This window comes from Musca domestica, unplaced genomic scaffold (assembly GCF_030504385.1).
Source record: "Musca domestica strain aabys unplaced genomic scaffold, Musca_domestica.polishedcontigs.V.1.1 15, whole genome shotgun sequence".
In the NCBI taxonomy this organism is placed as follows: domain Eukaryota; kingdom Metazoa; phylum Arthropoda; class Insecta; order Diptera; family Muscidae; genus Musca; species Musca domestica.
The window spans coordinates 5,628,446-5,642,233 of NW_026712207.1; the positions used below are offsets into that span (position 1 = coordinate 5,628,446).

General features: G+C 36.1%; 1 protein-coding gene across 1 annotated transcript in view; it reads right to left on the reverse strand.

Annotated features, from left to right (window-relative positions):
• Positions 1 to 12,723, reverse strand: part of MdRdl (gamma-aminobutyric acid receptor subunit beta) — a gene marked incomplete at its 5' end in the record, with an annotated part of 145,413 nt that extends 132,690 nt beyond the window's left edge. The window contains 1 exon segment of the mRNA NM_001305119.1: positions 12,548 to 12,723. Coding sequence (NP_001292048.1) covers positions 12,548 to 12,681 — 134 coding nt within the window.
• Between the last annotated feature and the right edge of the window lie 1,065 nt (positions 12,724 to 13,788).

The following is a 13,788-nucleotide window of genomic DNA, read 5'->3' on the forward strand; positions in this document are numbered from 1 at the left end:
TGATAACAATGTTCACAAAATCGGATGAAGACATGGACCGAAAATGCTTAAAACTGTCATAACATGGTTGATTCTCGACTTTTCCTTAAAATCGGAAAGTTTAATATTGTTAATCGAAATATTTTTACCAATAATATAAACAAATAACAAGTAAAATAGTATCAGTCGGTTTTGCCGTCAGATTTATACCCCCAGCCTTGAGTATTGATTATTCACAATGTTGATACTTCGTCTATACTTTATAGGCAAATGTGAAAATATGCCTGAGATAAGATATATATAAATTTGGGGGAAGTATCAGAAGGAATGCGCCGATATATCCCATTCCCACAGTGTTAGTAAAAATATTGGCATGTGGGAAATACGAAGAGAACCGGGTGCTTATTTTGGATTTTATAAACGTTTTAGTTATTCAAAACTTTAACCCATTGTGGGGGAGGTACCAGAAGGAATGGTCTGATCCGTTTTTATAAGAGATCATGTGGTAATAGAAATATTCAGATGTGCCAAGTCTAAATGGATTCAGATGTTAATTTTGTGTTTTATCAGCTTCATTGATATTCAACATTTTGATCCTTTGTTGGGAAGGAGGCACCAAAAGGAGTAGCTCGATATATGCCATCTTCGCAGCAGATCATGTGTTAGTAGAAATAATGGGATGTGTGAAATATGTAGAGAACCGGATGTTTATTTCGGATTTTATGATCGTTTTTATACCCTACACCACAAGGTGGTCAGGGTATTATGTCTTTGTGCATTTGTTTGTGACAGGCAAAAGGAAAAGAGATAGACCCATAGTTCCTTTTGATGATCTGCATAGAATCACATTCTGAGTCGATTTGTCCATGTATTTTTGTACACAAAGTACAGTTCGCATTTATTAACCTATCCAGATGAAATTTTGCACAAATCATTTGTTTGGCCCAAGGACGAACCCTATTGAAATTGGAGATAATCGGTAAAAATGTAGATATAGCTCTCATATATATCTTCGTCCGATTTGCCTTTTATTGTGCACCAAACGTGTAATATCAGCCCGAGTAGTATGGAACTTTGCACGTACGATCAGGTTGGACTTGAAAATAAGTATGCCAAATTTGATCGAAATCGGTTTAGATATAGCTATAGCTCAGATATATATTGTTCATCCGATTTGTTATTTTGGTCTTACGCAGCCGTAATATGCACTCTGTAACAACAATATTTGGGGAAATATATCAAATACAGCTTAGGAATACATTTGCTAAATTTTATCGAGATCGGTTCATATTTGGATATAGCTCCCATAACTTCGTCCGATTTACCTTGGATTGTGCACCAAACGTCTAATATTTGCCCAAATTGCATGAAATTTGGCACTTAGAAGGTGGTATGTCAAATTTGGTGAAGATCGGTTCAGATATAGCTATAACCTTCATATATATTGTTAATCATATTTGTAATATTTGTTACCCACAGCCGTAATATGCACTCCGTAAGAACGAAATTTAGGGAAATATATAGGAAATACAGCTCAGAAATATATTTGCCAAATTTTATCAAGATCGGTTCAGATTTGGATATAGCTCCCATATATTTATATCAAATGGGCAATACAAGTCCGAATTTAGAAGATACAAATGCTTCGGCATATTTAGTCTTTTGAACTTTAAATTCTCCCATAAAAACGTTTAATTGTTATGTGGAGCTCTACTAAATTAGCAATGTGGTGTAGGGTATCATAAAGTTGGCCACGCCTGACTTTAAGACTTTCTTTACTACTTCTTTATAGGGTTCTAATAATTGGTTTACCGGGTGAAAATTAAAAAAAATATAATTCACATAAAAATCCTGCACTACTTATAGCTTAGTCCAAATATTGTAGATCAAAATATTTTTAGCAATGATTCGATCAGGAGCGAACATAAAACAAGTAAAAAGCAGCTAAGTTCGACCGGGCCGAACTTTTAATACCCTCCACCATTTGAAAGTAACTTGAAAAATGTCGAAAAAATACCGTTTAAATAATGAACCGTATACGGGGGTTATACGAAGACGTGAAGATGCTTAAGTAATTTTTTGTCATAAGCTGTAGTACCCATTAAGATCTTCAAATGCGAAATTTAAAACAATTCCGGTGAATAATGTCGCTAAAATCATTAAAATACCGAATCTTGGGAGGTATTGTTATATGGGGCTATACGAAGACGTGGACCTAAATACGTCAGAGGCTCTAGTACCAATTACGAATCTTAAATAAGAAAGTTGAAACTATACCGGTAGAAAATATCGCTAAAATCATTAAAATAGCGAACATTGAATATTTCGAACTTGACCTGCCTACAGTTCACCAAACCAAGTTCTCAGTCGAATTTTTTTTATCTCCAATGTCCGTACATTCAACTTTGTGGCACAAACAATACAAAAACAAGTTAAAAAGCAGTAAGTTCGGGCGGGCCGAACTTTAAATACCACCCCCCCCCCCCCACTTGGAACGTGTTTGGAAATTTTCAAAAAATAAAATCCTTAAACAATTTTGTTAACATTTTAAAAATACCGAATAAAGCCGTTATAGGGAGGTACAGTTATATCGGAGTTGTGCGAAGACCTGGACCAGCATAGACAATTTTTTGTCACAGGCAGTAGCATCCAATATGAACTTCAAATACGACAACTCAAACAATTTCGGTGGGTATTGTATCAAAATAGTCAAAATACCGAATATAGGGAGGTACTGATGTATGGGCCTATGCGAAGACCTGGACCTGTATAGACAATTTTTTGTCACTGACTGTAGTTTCCATTACGAACTCTAAATACGTAATTTGAAACAATTCTGGTGAATAATGACGCTAAAATCATAAAAATACCGAATATTGGGAGGTACCGTTATATGGGGGCTATACGAAAACGTGGACCTGCACAGACAAAATGAAAAAAACAATGGATTGGAAATTATCGCTTTCACATATGGAAACCGGCTGAGTCGTTAAGTAGTTAAGTTTGTCTCTCAATTGAAAAATACCTTCTGTTGGACCTTTTCATTGACCAACAAAAACCGAATTATATGGACTGCATTTGTTGCCAACCTTTTTAGCAAAATTCAGGAGATTGCAGATGTAGGTAATTTCCATCACGTACTCTCTCAAGATAATCCCGTTGTTTATTTCGCTTTCCTTCCGAGTTTACCTGAATTAACTTGAGATTAGGGGGATTCTTCAAGGCTTATGCATTTTATACCCTCCACCTTGGAAAGAAGGGTATATTAACTTTGTCATTCCGTTTGTAACATCCTTAAATATTCGTCGTAGACGCCACAAAGTATATATATTCATAATCAGCATAAAATTCTAAGTCGATTGAACGATTTCCGTAGGTCTGTCTGTCTGTTGAAATCACGATACAGCCCACATTATTTGACGTAGAGCGCCAAAAGTTAGCAGAGCAATTTGTATTGAGTTTTGGTTGATTGGTATTGAAAATGAGAGATATCGGTCCATGTTTCGGTATAGTCTCCATATAACGGTACCTCCCGATATTCGGTATTTTGATGATTTATGCCACATAGGGGTCCCCGTTCATGTGGCAAAAACATTGCATATACTATACGTTTTAGTATAGCCCCCATATAAAGGTACCTCCCGATATTCGATATTTTGATGATTTATGCCACATTTTTTCACTGATTTGTCTAAAAATTGGTATTTGTAGGTCATAATGGGTTCTAGCTTCTTTTGGCGAAACATTGCATGTATAGGTCCACGATTTGGTATATCCCCCATACAATAGTACCTTCCGATATTCGGCATTTTAATGTTTTTTTGCCACATTTTGTCTGAGGAGTAGCAGTCTTTGTCACATGAGTTTTCCTTAAAAACGTATATAAAAATCTCTTGTTAACCCTCATATCAACTTTGGGGCTTATGAGGCTTAATGAACGCTTGTCGGAATTATCTACTCTGTCTTACACAGAAAGGCATGACAGCATTTCGTCAGCATTACGATTACTAACAAGTCATAGGATTACGTCCTGCTGCCAAAACCCTTTGTACAAAGTTAGTATTGTTCCACGTTCAATGCAGTTTTGCAAACATATATTAATTAATTATGTTTTTATTTTATCCATTGGCTGTACATACTGGGTTGCCCATATTCGACGGACCTTTGGGCCCTTTGGGCCCATTCCAATCGACGAGGCTTATCCGCAGGCAACATTCTTTTCGTCAATTGAATTTTGTACGGGAACAAATGCAAATCAATGCGAATAATCCATTGTAAAGTGGACCGAGCCATGCCCAACTGCTGAGAACGGCGTTTTTGGGATGTTCTTTGGGACCTCTCAACACTGGCTCGTACGGGAGCGATATTCTCGGCCGATCGCCTTGGTCGACTTTTATATGGCCTCTTCGGATTAGAAAGAGCCTTACCAGTCGAAAAATTATAAACGCTTAATGGTGTTCTTAGAAGGCGCACTTCTCACATTTTTTTCACAATTGACTTCTTCTGTTGAATGTAAATTTCAACTATTTCAGAGCGCTCACGTGGCGTGTATTGGGTCATGGTAAAAATCTGCTTGGACTGACGCTTCAAACGCGGTATGTCATTAAGCGATGTGACATCTCTGTCAAAAGTTATGTCGTTGCCAGATGGGTCCGTCGAATATGGACAACCCTGTACACAAATAATACAAAAAAAAAAGGAAAAAAAAAAAAGTTCCACGCAATTTTTACTTATTTGGTGATTTGGTTTCATTTTCCCAAATTGTTTTTGTTGAGAAAATTTTGAGTTTTGAACATTAGTCTAACTTTTGTCGTTTTAATAATATTTTTGTTATTTCTTTAATAATACCCTGGAATTTTCCCTATGCCAATTAGAATAATTTCTGTTAAGCGCTAAATAAAAAAAGATTACTCCATAAATAATCCTCCGAAATAAAAATATCATCAATCTAATTTCCTCAAAAAAGTCTTCTCTCCTACACACAAATTCTACATCAATCATTGAATTAATGAACATTAAGAAAAGAAAAAAGAAACTAATTCATAATTATTTGAAATTAAACTCTTTCCCAATATTTAAACGAAATACTGTATTTAATCTCCGTCATATGCTAAATGGCCTTGCACTATAACTTATTTCACATTGAATGAATGAAGCGAGAGGCTCTAAATGAAAGGCTCTCAATTAAATTTAACATACCGTTAGGTATTTAGAGAGACCAAGAGAGGGAGAGAGAAGAGGAGAGAGGGAAAATAAATTCACACATACACACGAGCAACTAATGAATACCTCTTTGTGTCCCTGTGAATATGCCAATTTGCCATTTGTCGTTGTTGCTGTTGTTGTTGTCATCATTGTAGTGGTGGCGGTAATATTTTTCAATGGCATTTTAGCCAATTATGGCACACAATTTCATTTCTGTGTGGATTGGGTGCGTGCCTTCTTTGCTGGTGGTGTTGCCACGACTGTATTACCGGCGATAAGCCAACAAAATGAGCAGCGACAACAATTCATTTGAATTTGTCGTTTTGTCGCTTTTTATACCCTCCACCTTACTATGGAGGGTATATTCATTTTGTCATTCCGTTTGTAACTCCTCGAAATACTCATGTCAGACCCAACAATGTATATACATTCTTGATCAGCGTAAAATTCTAAGACGATTTAGCCATGTCCGTCTGTCCGTCTGTCTGTCTGTTGTAATCACTCTATCTTTCGAACGAATTGAGATAGAAGGCTAACATTTTGCACACATATTTCTTTTGCCAGTAGGCAGGTTAAGTTTGTAAATGGGCCATGTAGGTCCACGTTTTCATATAGCCCCCATATAACGGTACCTCCCGTTATTCAGTATTTTGATGATTTCAGCGACATTATTCACCGGAATTGTTTCAAATTTGGTATTTGAAGTTCGTAAGGGATACTACAGTCTGTGATAGAAAATTGTCTGTGCAGGTCCACGTCTTCGTATAGCCCCCATATAACAGTACCCCCCGATATTCGATATTTTGATGATTTTAGCGACATTATTCACCGGAATTGTTTCAAATTTGGTATTTGAAGTTCGTAATGGATACTACAGCCTATGACAGAAAATTGTGTGTGCAGGCCCACGTCTTCGTATAGGCCCCATATATCAGTACATCACTATCTTCGGTATTTTGACGAGTTTAGGTACAATACCCAACGAAATTGTGTGAGATGTCGTATTTGAAGATCGTAATGAATACTACAGCCTAAGGCAGAAAATTGTCTATGCTGGTCCACGTCTTCGTATAGCCCCCATATAACGGTACCTCCCGATATTCTCTATTTTGATTATTTTAGCGACATTATTCACCGTAGTAGTTACAAATTACGTATTTACAATTCGTAATGGGATCTACAGCCTGTGACAGAAAATTGTCTATGCAGGTCCAGGTCTTCGTATAGGCCCCATATATCAGTACCGCCTTATATTCGGTATTTTGACGATTTTAGGTACAATACCCACCGAAATTGTTTGAGATGTCATATTTAAACTTCGTAAATGGATTCTACACCCTGTGACATGAAATTCTCCATGCTGGTCCAGGACTTCGCACAGCTCCGATATAGCGGTACCTCCCTATACCCGATATTTTAATGATTTTAGCTACATTATTCACCGTTTATTTCAAGTTTCGAATTTGAATCTGGTAATGGCTTATGACAAATAATGCCTATGTAGGTCCACATCGTATTGACCCCAATATAAAGGCTATATTCGGAATTTTTAAAATTTTAAAAGAATTTTTAACGGATTTTATTTTTTGAAAATTTCCAAATTCGTTCCAAATGGTGGAGGGTATTTAAAGTTCGGCCCGGCCCGGAACTTACTGCTTTTTAACTTGTTTCTCTTGTATTTGTTGTCTAGTTGTTTGGCTGGTAATCTAACAATTGTCAGTTTGTATGTTGGAATGCCATTAATAATAATCAACATTTTTGTTTTGGTAGCTACATTTTTTCCTATGTCCTGTGTCCATTGTTAGTCTGTTGGCTAATTTGTCATTTGTAACCTACTAACACTTTTCAATATTTTTAACGTAATCCTGGACAGTAATTTGTGTTTTTTGTTACTATTCTACTGGTTGTGGCTCCCATGCCCCATGTAAATTTTGCGTAGATTATTAAGAGAATTCCGAATACTTGTTTGTTGATTACGGTTATTGTGTTTTTGCTGTTGGCGTAATGTCGTTATTATTATTTATTTATTTATTTATTTTTTTTTTGGAAAGATGGAAAGAGCAGCTCCCCCCAAACAAGTTGACAGCTTGTGATTAACAATAATTTTTGTGAAGAAAAAAAAACAGCGTTAATAATAGTTGATTTAGCCATGACACAAAGGTGTTATGAATGTCACATTAAATGAACGAAAAAAATGAAATAACCAAAAATTAATGCAGGGATTTTTCCACGCTTACAATGCCATTTAACGACTTTTAATAATAGAAGCAATTTGTGTACATGAATTAATATACTTTAATTATTTTTAACAGTCATTTATCAATGTTCAGCTTTAACGAAAAATTGCCTTCATTCATTTGCCACTGTTGCGTATACTTAATGAGTAGATATGAACATGTACGTTCAGCGTAACGTATACGCAACAGTGAACGAAATATTTGATGTAAACAATTAAAAACTAATGAGGAAGGAGAACAGTCCAACGGGGGCAAACTATATGATAATCTACACAAGTAGATATAATTAACAGATCTTTCCATATCATAGAGCAGCTATATCTAAATCGAAATCGATTCCCACGAAAATTTAACGGAGGTATTCTATCTGATGTAAGCGAACATACTACCCAATTTCATTGCTGTAGACAGACAGGTTTTCCATGCTCAAAAATTTGAAATTTTTAGCAAGATCGACTGGAAAATTTTGTAAAGATCATCGGAATAAATGAATTCAGGAGTATCTTATTTAAGGACAACACATGGAGCTTCATTGAAATTCATTTAAAATAATACGCCCTACGAAACAAAGTTAAATCTATTAATCGATTGGAAAATATGGCCAACATCGTCGGCATAAATAAAACCAGTAAAGACAGGCTAAAGTCGGGCTGGGCCGACATTATGATACCTTACACCACTGTGCATACAGGGTGATATAAAAAACTGCAACAAAGTTAAACGCCATAATTTTTATTAATTTATTTTTTTAAATTTTAGTGAATGAAAGCAAAAAATGTCGGAAATGGCATCAAATTTTAGAATAACTTTAGATTTGTTCTAATTGGTCACATTTGGCACGAATTATGGCCTTCAAACGACTAATGAAACCGTCATACGTTGCCCGAATGTGGCTTTGCGGTATTTTGGCCCATTCCCGGCGAAGTGCTTGCTTGAGGTGATCGACTTTTTGGTATTTTTTTGAGCCAACCTTGCTTTCCAAAATACTCCAGACACAATAGACCATCGGATTGGTATCCGGAGATTTTGGTGGTGATTTTGGTGCTGGAAATGAAGCGATGAACCCCATTTTGTAAGCATTCTTGGGTAGCGCGTGCTGAGTGCGATGGTGCTGAGTCCTGTTGGAATGTCCTAGGTCTGCGGCCAAAATGTTTGCGTGCCCAAGGCTTTAATACACCCTCCAGAATATTTTCGCGATAATATTCGGTATTTATTCTGATGCCACGGTCTATAAAAATGAGCGGAGAGCGACCATCGGCCACACCATCGCCATGGCTGGCGCTTGAGTTCTGGTGGCCAACCAAAGGTGCACCTATTAAGCTGATCTCTTTTATTTGTTTACAAACTGCTGGACAACGAATGTTTTCTCATCGGAGAAAACCAAATTCGGCAGTTCTCAACTTTCGGCCAAGCGAAGCAACTCTTTAGCTCTTTTGAGTATATTTTCTTTATGTTGCGGTATAAGTTCTTGCACTTTTTGGAATTTATATGGTCTTACCCCGAGCTCATTTTTCAATATTTGCCGAATGAAATATTGCGATATGTTCACATCACGAGCCATTTTTCGGACACTGCGAAGCGAGTTTCGATCAATTTGCTTTTTACTTTTTGAAATATTTCTGCTGATGTTGCTGTTTTCTTCCGTCCACTACCTTGACGTCGGGCTACGATACCAGTATGACGGTAACGAGCAAAAGATTATTCACAATTATTCAAAAACAGGAGATTTATTCACATTTAAATTCTGGAGTGCTCTAACGTAGCCAATTGTGGTTTTCCAGCCAAATATAAAGATATCACACTATCACGCTTGAATTTCATCCCTAATTACTTTTTTTCTGGAAAATTCTCACTAAAATGCTTTTGTACGTTTGTAAACATTATAATGAGCTGTCACTGGAATAATTTGACAGCAGTCTGAATTTGGTTTTAACTTTTTTTAATCTCACCCGGTATATAGTAGAGCTACATATAACATATAAACTCTTTTTTATAGGGAATTAATGAGAATTAAAACACACCCACTTTGGTCGTGACATCGGTAAAAATGTAAAGCTGAATGGAACTTATTTATGACCGGCTATTAAATTTGACGGAGACATTTGTGTCTGAAGCGGTATTCAATGCATCCTTTTTAAGCTGATTTTACATTTTTTAGACACAACAAACGTGAAATCGGATGAAGATACAAATGGGAGCTATATCTAAATCTGAACCGATCTCAAAAAAAATGAGCAGAGGTATTTCTATGCTGTATCTGATGGTTGGCACCAAATATCATTGTTGTGGAGAGTGTTCTATGGGTATAAGGAAGTAAAATACAAAATCGGATGAAAAATATATATGGAAACATAGCTATATCTTAACCGATTTTCACAAAATTCGACACACATTCTTCCAGACTAAATTCGTTTGTATGTCCCAAAATCCATTTAAATCGGGCTTATATTAACCATATGGTGCGCAATAAACTTGAAAGGGAGTGGAGATATATATGAGAGCTATATCCAAATCTGAACCGATCTGTATACAATTTGGCAAAGGTATTTCTGTTATTTATTATATTTCGTATCGACGTTATGAAATACATGTTACGACTGTGAAGGACAAAAATAATAAATGCGATGCAAAATATGTAGAGGAATATCTGAAGCGAATTCCCACACATTTGACTAACTTGTTTCTAGGCTCAATATCTGGCAAATGCCATTATTTGGACAAAAATTACACGTTTGGTGCACAACAAAAACACAATCGGACGAAGATATATATGGGAGCCGGTACTTTGTTTACCAAAATATATGGACAGAGGGACAAACGGACTGACATAAATCGACTTAAAATGTGATTCTATGCAGATTATCAAAAGGAACTATAGGTCCAACTAGCTTCCATCTCTAAGTCAGAAATAAATGCACAATTTGATCTAAATTTGACGGAAGTATTTTTTCTGAAGTAAGGATAGACGTGTGCATATTCTGTTTTAGAAAAAGCGTAAATATAAAATCGAAAGGGTTTTCATACTTAAAGAAATTGAAATATCATCTTTTTCCCAAAACCTAATAGAAAATATGGTAGAGACCTTTTGAAAAAGCTTATTTGGGAAACATCCTATACAAGGACACTACACAGACACATTGACTTATGTTGGCATTCATTTAAATTTATATGTCATAGGAAACCAAGAAAAAGAACAATTAATTGCAAATTATGGGCAAGACCTAGAAGGGAGTTGCCTCTATATGTAGGTCCACGATATCGTGTATCCCCCATTTTACTGTACCTCCCGATGTTCAGTATTTTAATGATTTTAGGCAGATTTTATAATGGAATTGTCTAAAAATTCACATCAGAATTTCTTTCTGAGTACTTCACCCCCTGAAGGAGAATTCGTATATCCCCCCTATAACGATACCTCCTAGTATTCTACATTTTCATGATTTTAGCCACATTCTTCAACGGAATTGTCTAAAAATCCACGAAAGAGGTTCCTTCTGAGTACATTACCCCCTGAAAGAGAATTGCATAGGTCTATGATATCGTATAGTCCCCATATAACGGTACACCAAGATATTCGATATTTTGATGATTTTAGCGACATTTTTGACCGGAATTGTTTTCAATTTCGTAGTTATAGTTTAACGCTCAAATGATGCTATTTGTATAGCCCACATAAAACGGTTCCGATTCCCTCTATTCCGTTTAACAACAATTAACAACAATTAACAACATTATTCACCGGAATTGTTTCAAATTTGACAATACTAGCGACATTATTCATTGAAATTGTTTGAAATTTCGTATTTGAAGTTCGGAATCGGTACTACAGTCTATGACAAAAAATTACTTATGCAGGTCCACGTCTTCGTATAGCCCTCAATTAAGGGTTCCCATTTAAGTGGTGTTTTCGACGAAATTTCTTGACATTTTTCAAGATCTTTCAAAATGGTGGAGGGTATTTAAAGTTCGGACCGGCTAAACGTAGCTGCTTTTTTACTTGTTACGTAAAAGTTATGGTCTATTTTACCCGTTAAATATTGTCCGATGAAAATTGTAGGCTTCTGATCAGCCCTAAACTCTAACCCCGTGCTAAATTCCGCGTCGATTAGTCTATAATTGCGATCTGTGGAGCAACTGCAATTTTTTTGCTTTTGGTCCATTTTAACCCCTAAATATTATGTGATTCTCTTCAAAAACAATAGGTTTCTATTCTGACCCTAGTTCCACCTCCATGCTAAATTTCGTTAGGATCGGGCTAAAACTTCGACCTGTAGAGTGATTACAAATTAACATGGACAGCCGGGCAGACAGACGGACGGACATACATAGCTACATCGACTAGATAGGAAGATCCATATATCATTTCCTATGCCGGGTACTAATATTTAGAGGTACTACAAAATTTTTGGCCCAATCAAACTTATAATACCCCCAACATATAGTGTTGTAGGGTATAAATAATTGGAAATGGGTGCATTCGAATGAATTTTTTTAAGTTTTTTCATTCTCTCATGGTGGAGGTTACAAAAAGTTTGAATCATATGGTTTTAAGGTCCTTTTCCATATTTCATTCAGGGTTTAACTACAGTTCTTTTGAAGGAAGTAGAAAAACATTTCAGTTAATTTCGGAGAAAAAAAAAACATTATCTGGAGGTAATTTTTTTATTTTGAAAATTTAAATTGAAAGAATTTTATATAGGATTCTTTTTCTGATGGCAACATCTCAAACTTGACTTTCGGGCGATGATATCAATTTTCCGATCGTGTTGGTAAAACTTAATTTTGTATTTATTTTTTTAAAAATTTGACATTCAGTTAAATATTTTATGCTCTATGAAAACTTGTTGTTTCTTTTTGGCCTGCAAATTTTGGATTTTTATGAAAGGTATACCGAATGTTCATAGGGTATAAGGACAATAGTTTTAATGGGTTCTATTGGTTTTCTACCTTGTACTACAATACCACATGGAATTTTAATATTTTTTTCATAAAACTAAAATGAGTTGTGAGTGATAAGAACTAGTTATTAATACATTCTCTAAAAGTTAATAATCCCACGTATTTCAAAAGCTATAAAGGAAAAACATTCAAAACAAACAATTAAAAAAAGGGTGATGGCTACTTACGCTGCATTTACTGTGGCCGCATGTCGCCTGGGCTCCTGTATCAACATCGCCAGTGTAAAGGCTAGCCACAGGGTAATGAGGCGCGATTTGGGCAGACATGTTTGCAGTGTTTGATATATCATTGAATCACTCATGGTGGTGGTGGTGCTGATGGAGGTTAGGGTGCTGTGGCTGTTGTTTGGATGGTGGTGTTGGAATGCTGTCGTTTCTCCGATGCTGTTGCGGCTACTAGTATTGCAATTTATTCACTGATACCGATGATAACGCCAATGATAATGAGCTGGATGGTCAATGAACCGTGTGAAAATCGTTGAGGATTCCTATTAAAATTATTGTTGCGGTTTGTTGTTGTTGTTGTTGCTATTGGTGCTTGGGAAATTGTCTGCCCCCTTTGGGTGTTGTTGTTGTGATATGTCCACCTTGTAGTTTTTTTGGGGGGTTGTACCAAAAAACCAGGTCTGCGGGGAGTGGGGCAAGTTTTGTTTTTTTGTTGTTTTTTTTTTTTTTTGGCAACTATCAATGGTTGCTTGGCTCCTCTTTTCTGTTTCTCTTTTGTTTGTTTCTCTGTATTTGTTCTGTTCTGGAAATTCTAAAACAGCAGCTATACTAGTTGTTGTTGTTGTGCTTTGTTTTCCGTTAAGTTGTTTATCACCGTTATCATCGTTGTTGTGGTTGTTGTTGTTGTTTTGGATTTATTATTAACAGTTTCCTGTGGTCCTCGATATTTTTTTTTTTGAATTTTTAACTAACTTTAGAATCTGTTTCCTTTGTGGTAGCCGGGGGAGAGGGAGTTTTTTTTGTGTCTCTGTGTGGGAACTGTGTGCTGGTGTTTGGTTGGAAGGGTTAAGGATCTTGTTGTCGTTGGCTAAATGAATGAATTATATATCCTTAGAAAACACACACACACACGCATACACTCTCCTTTGTCCGTATATATGTAGATGTATGTCTAGAGACATGAATACATCTAGACCTCAGTTCTGCTGGTCACATGTAATTGTTGTGGCCCTCGCCTGCTTATCATATGGCTGGTTGTTGTTGTTGTTTTTTGCCTTCCTTTTCTAATTGAGATATTTTTATAGCTGCCACAGTCCAATGATTTTCTGAGTTTTATAAATAAGTCTTTAATGTTGTTTGCTGCCGTCGTCCTGCCCGCAAAGCATTAGCATCAACATATGAGTGGGTGTGAGTGTGAGTGCAGAGTATGGTTGGATGTGTGTGTGTATGTTTGTTGTTTTTTA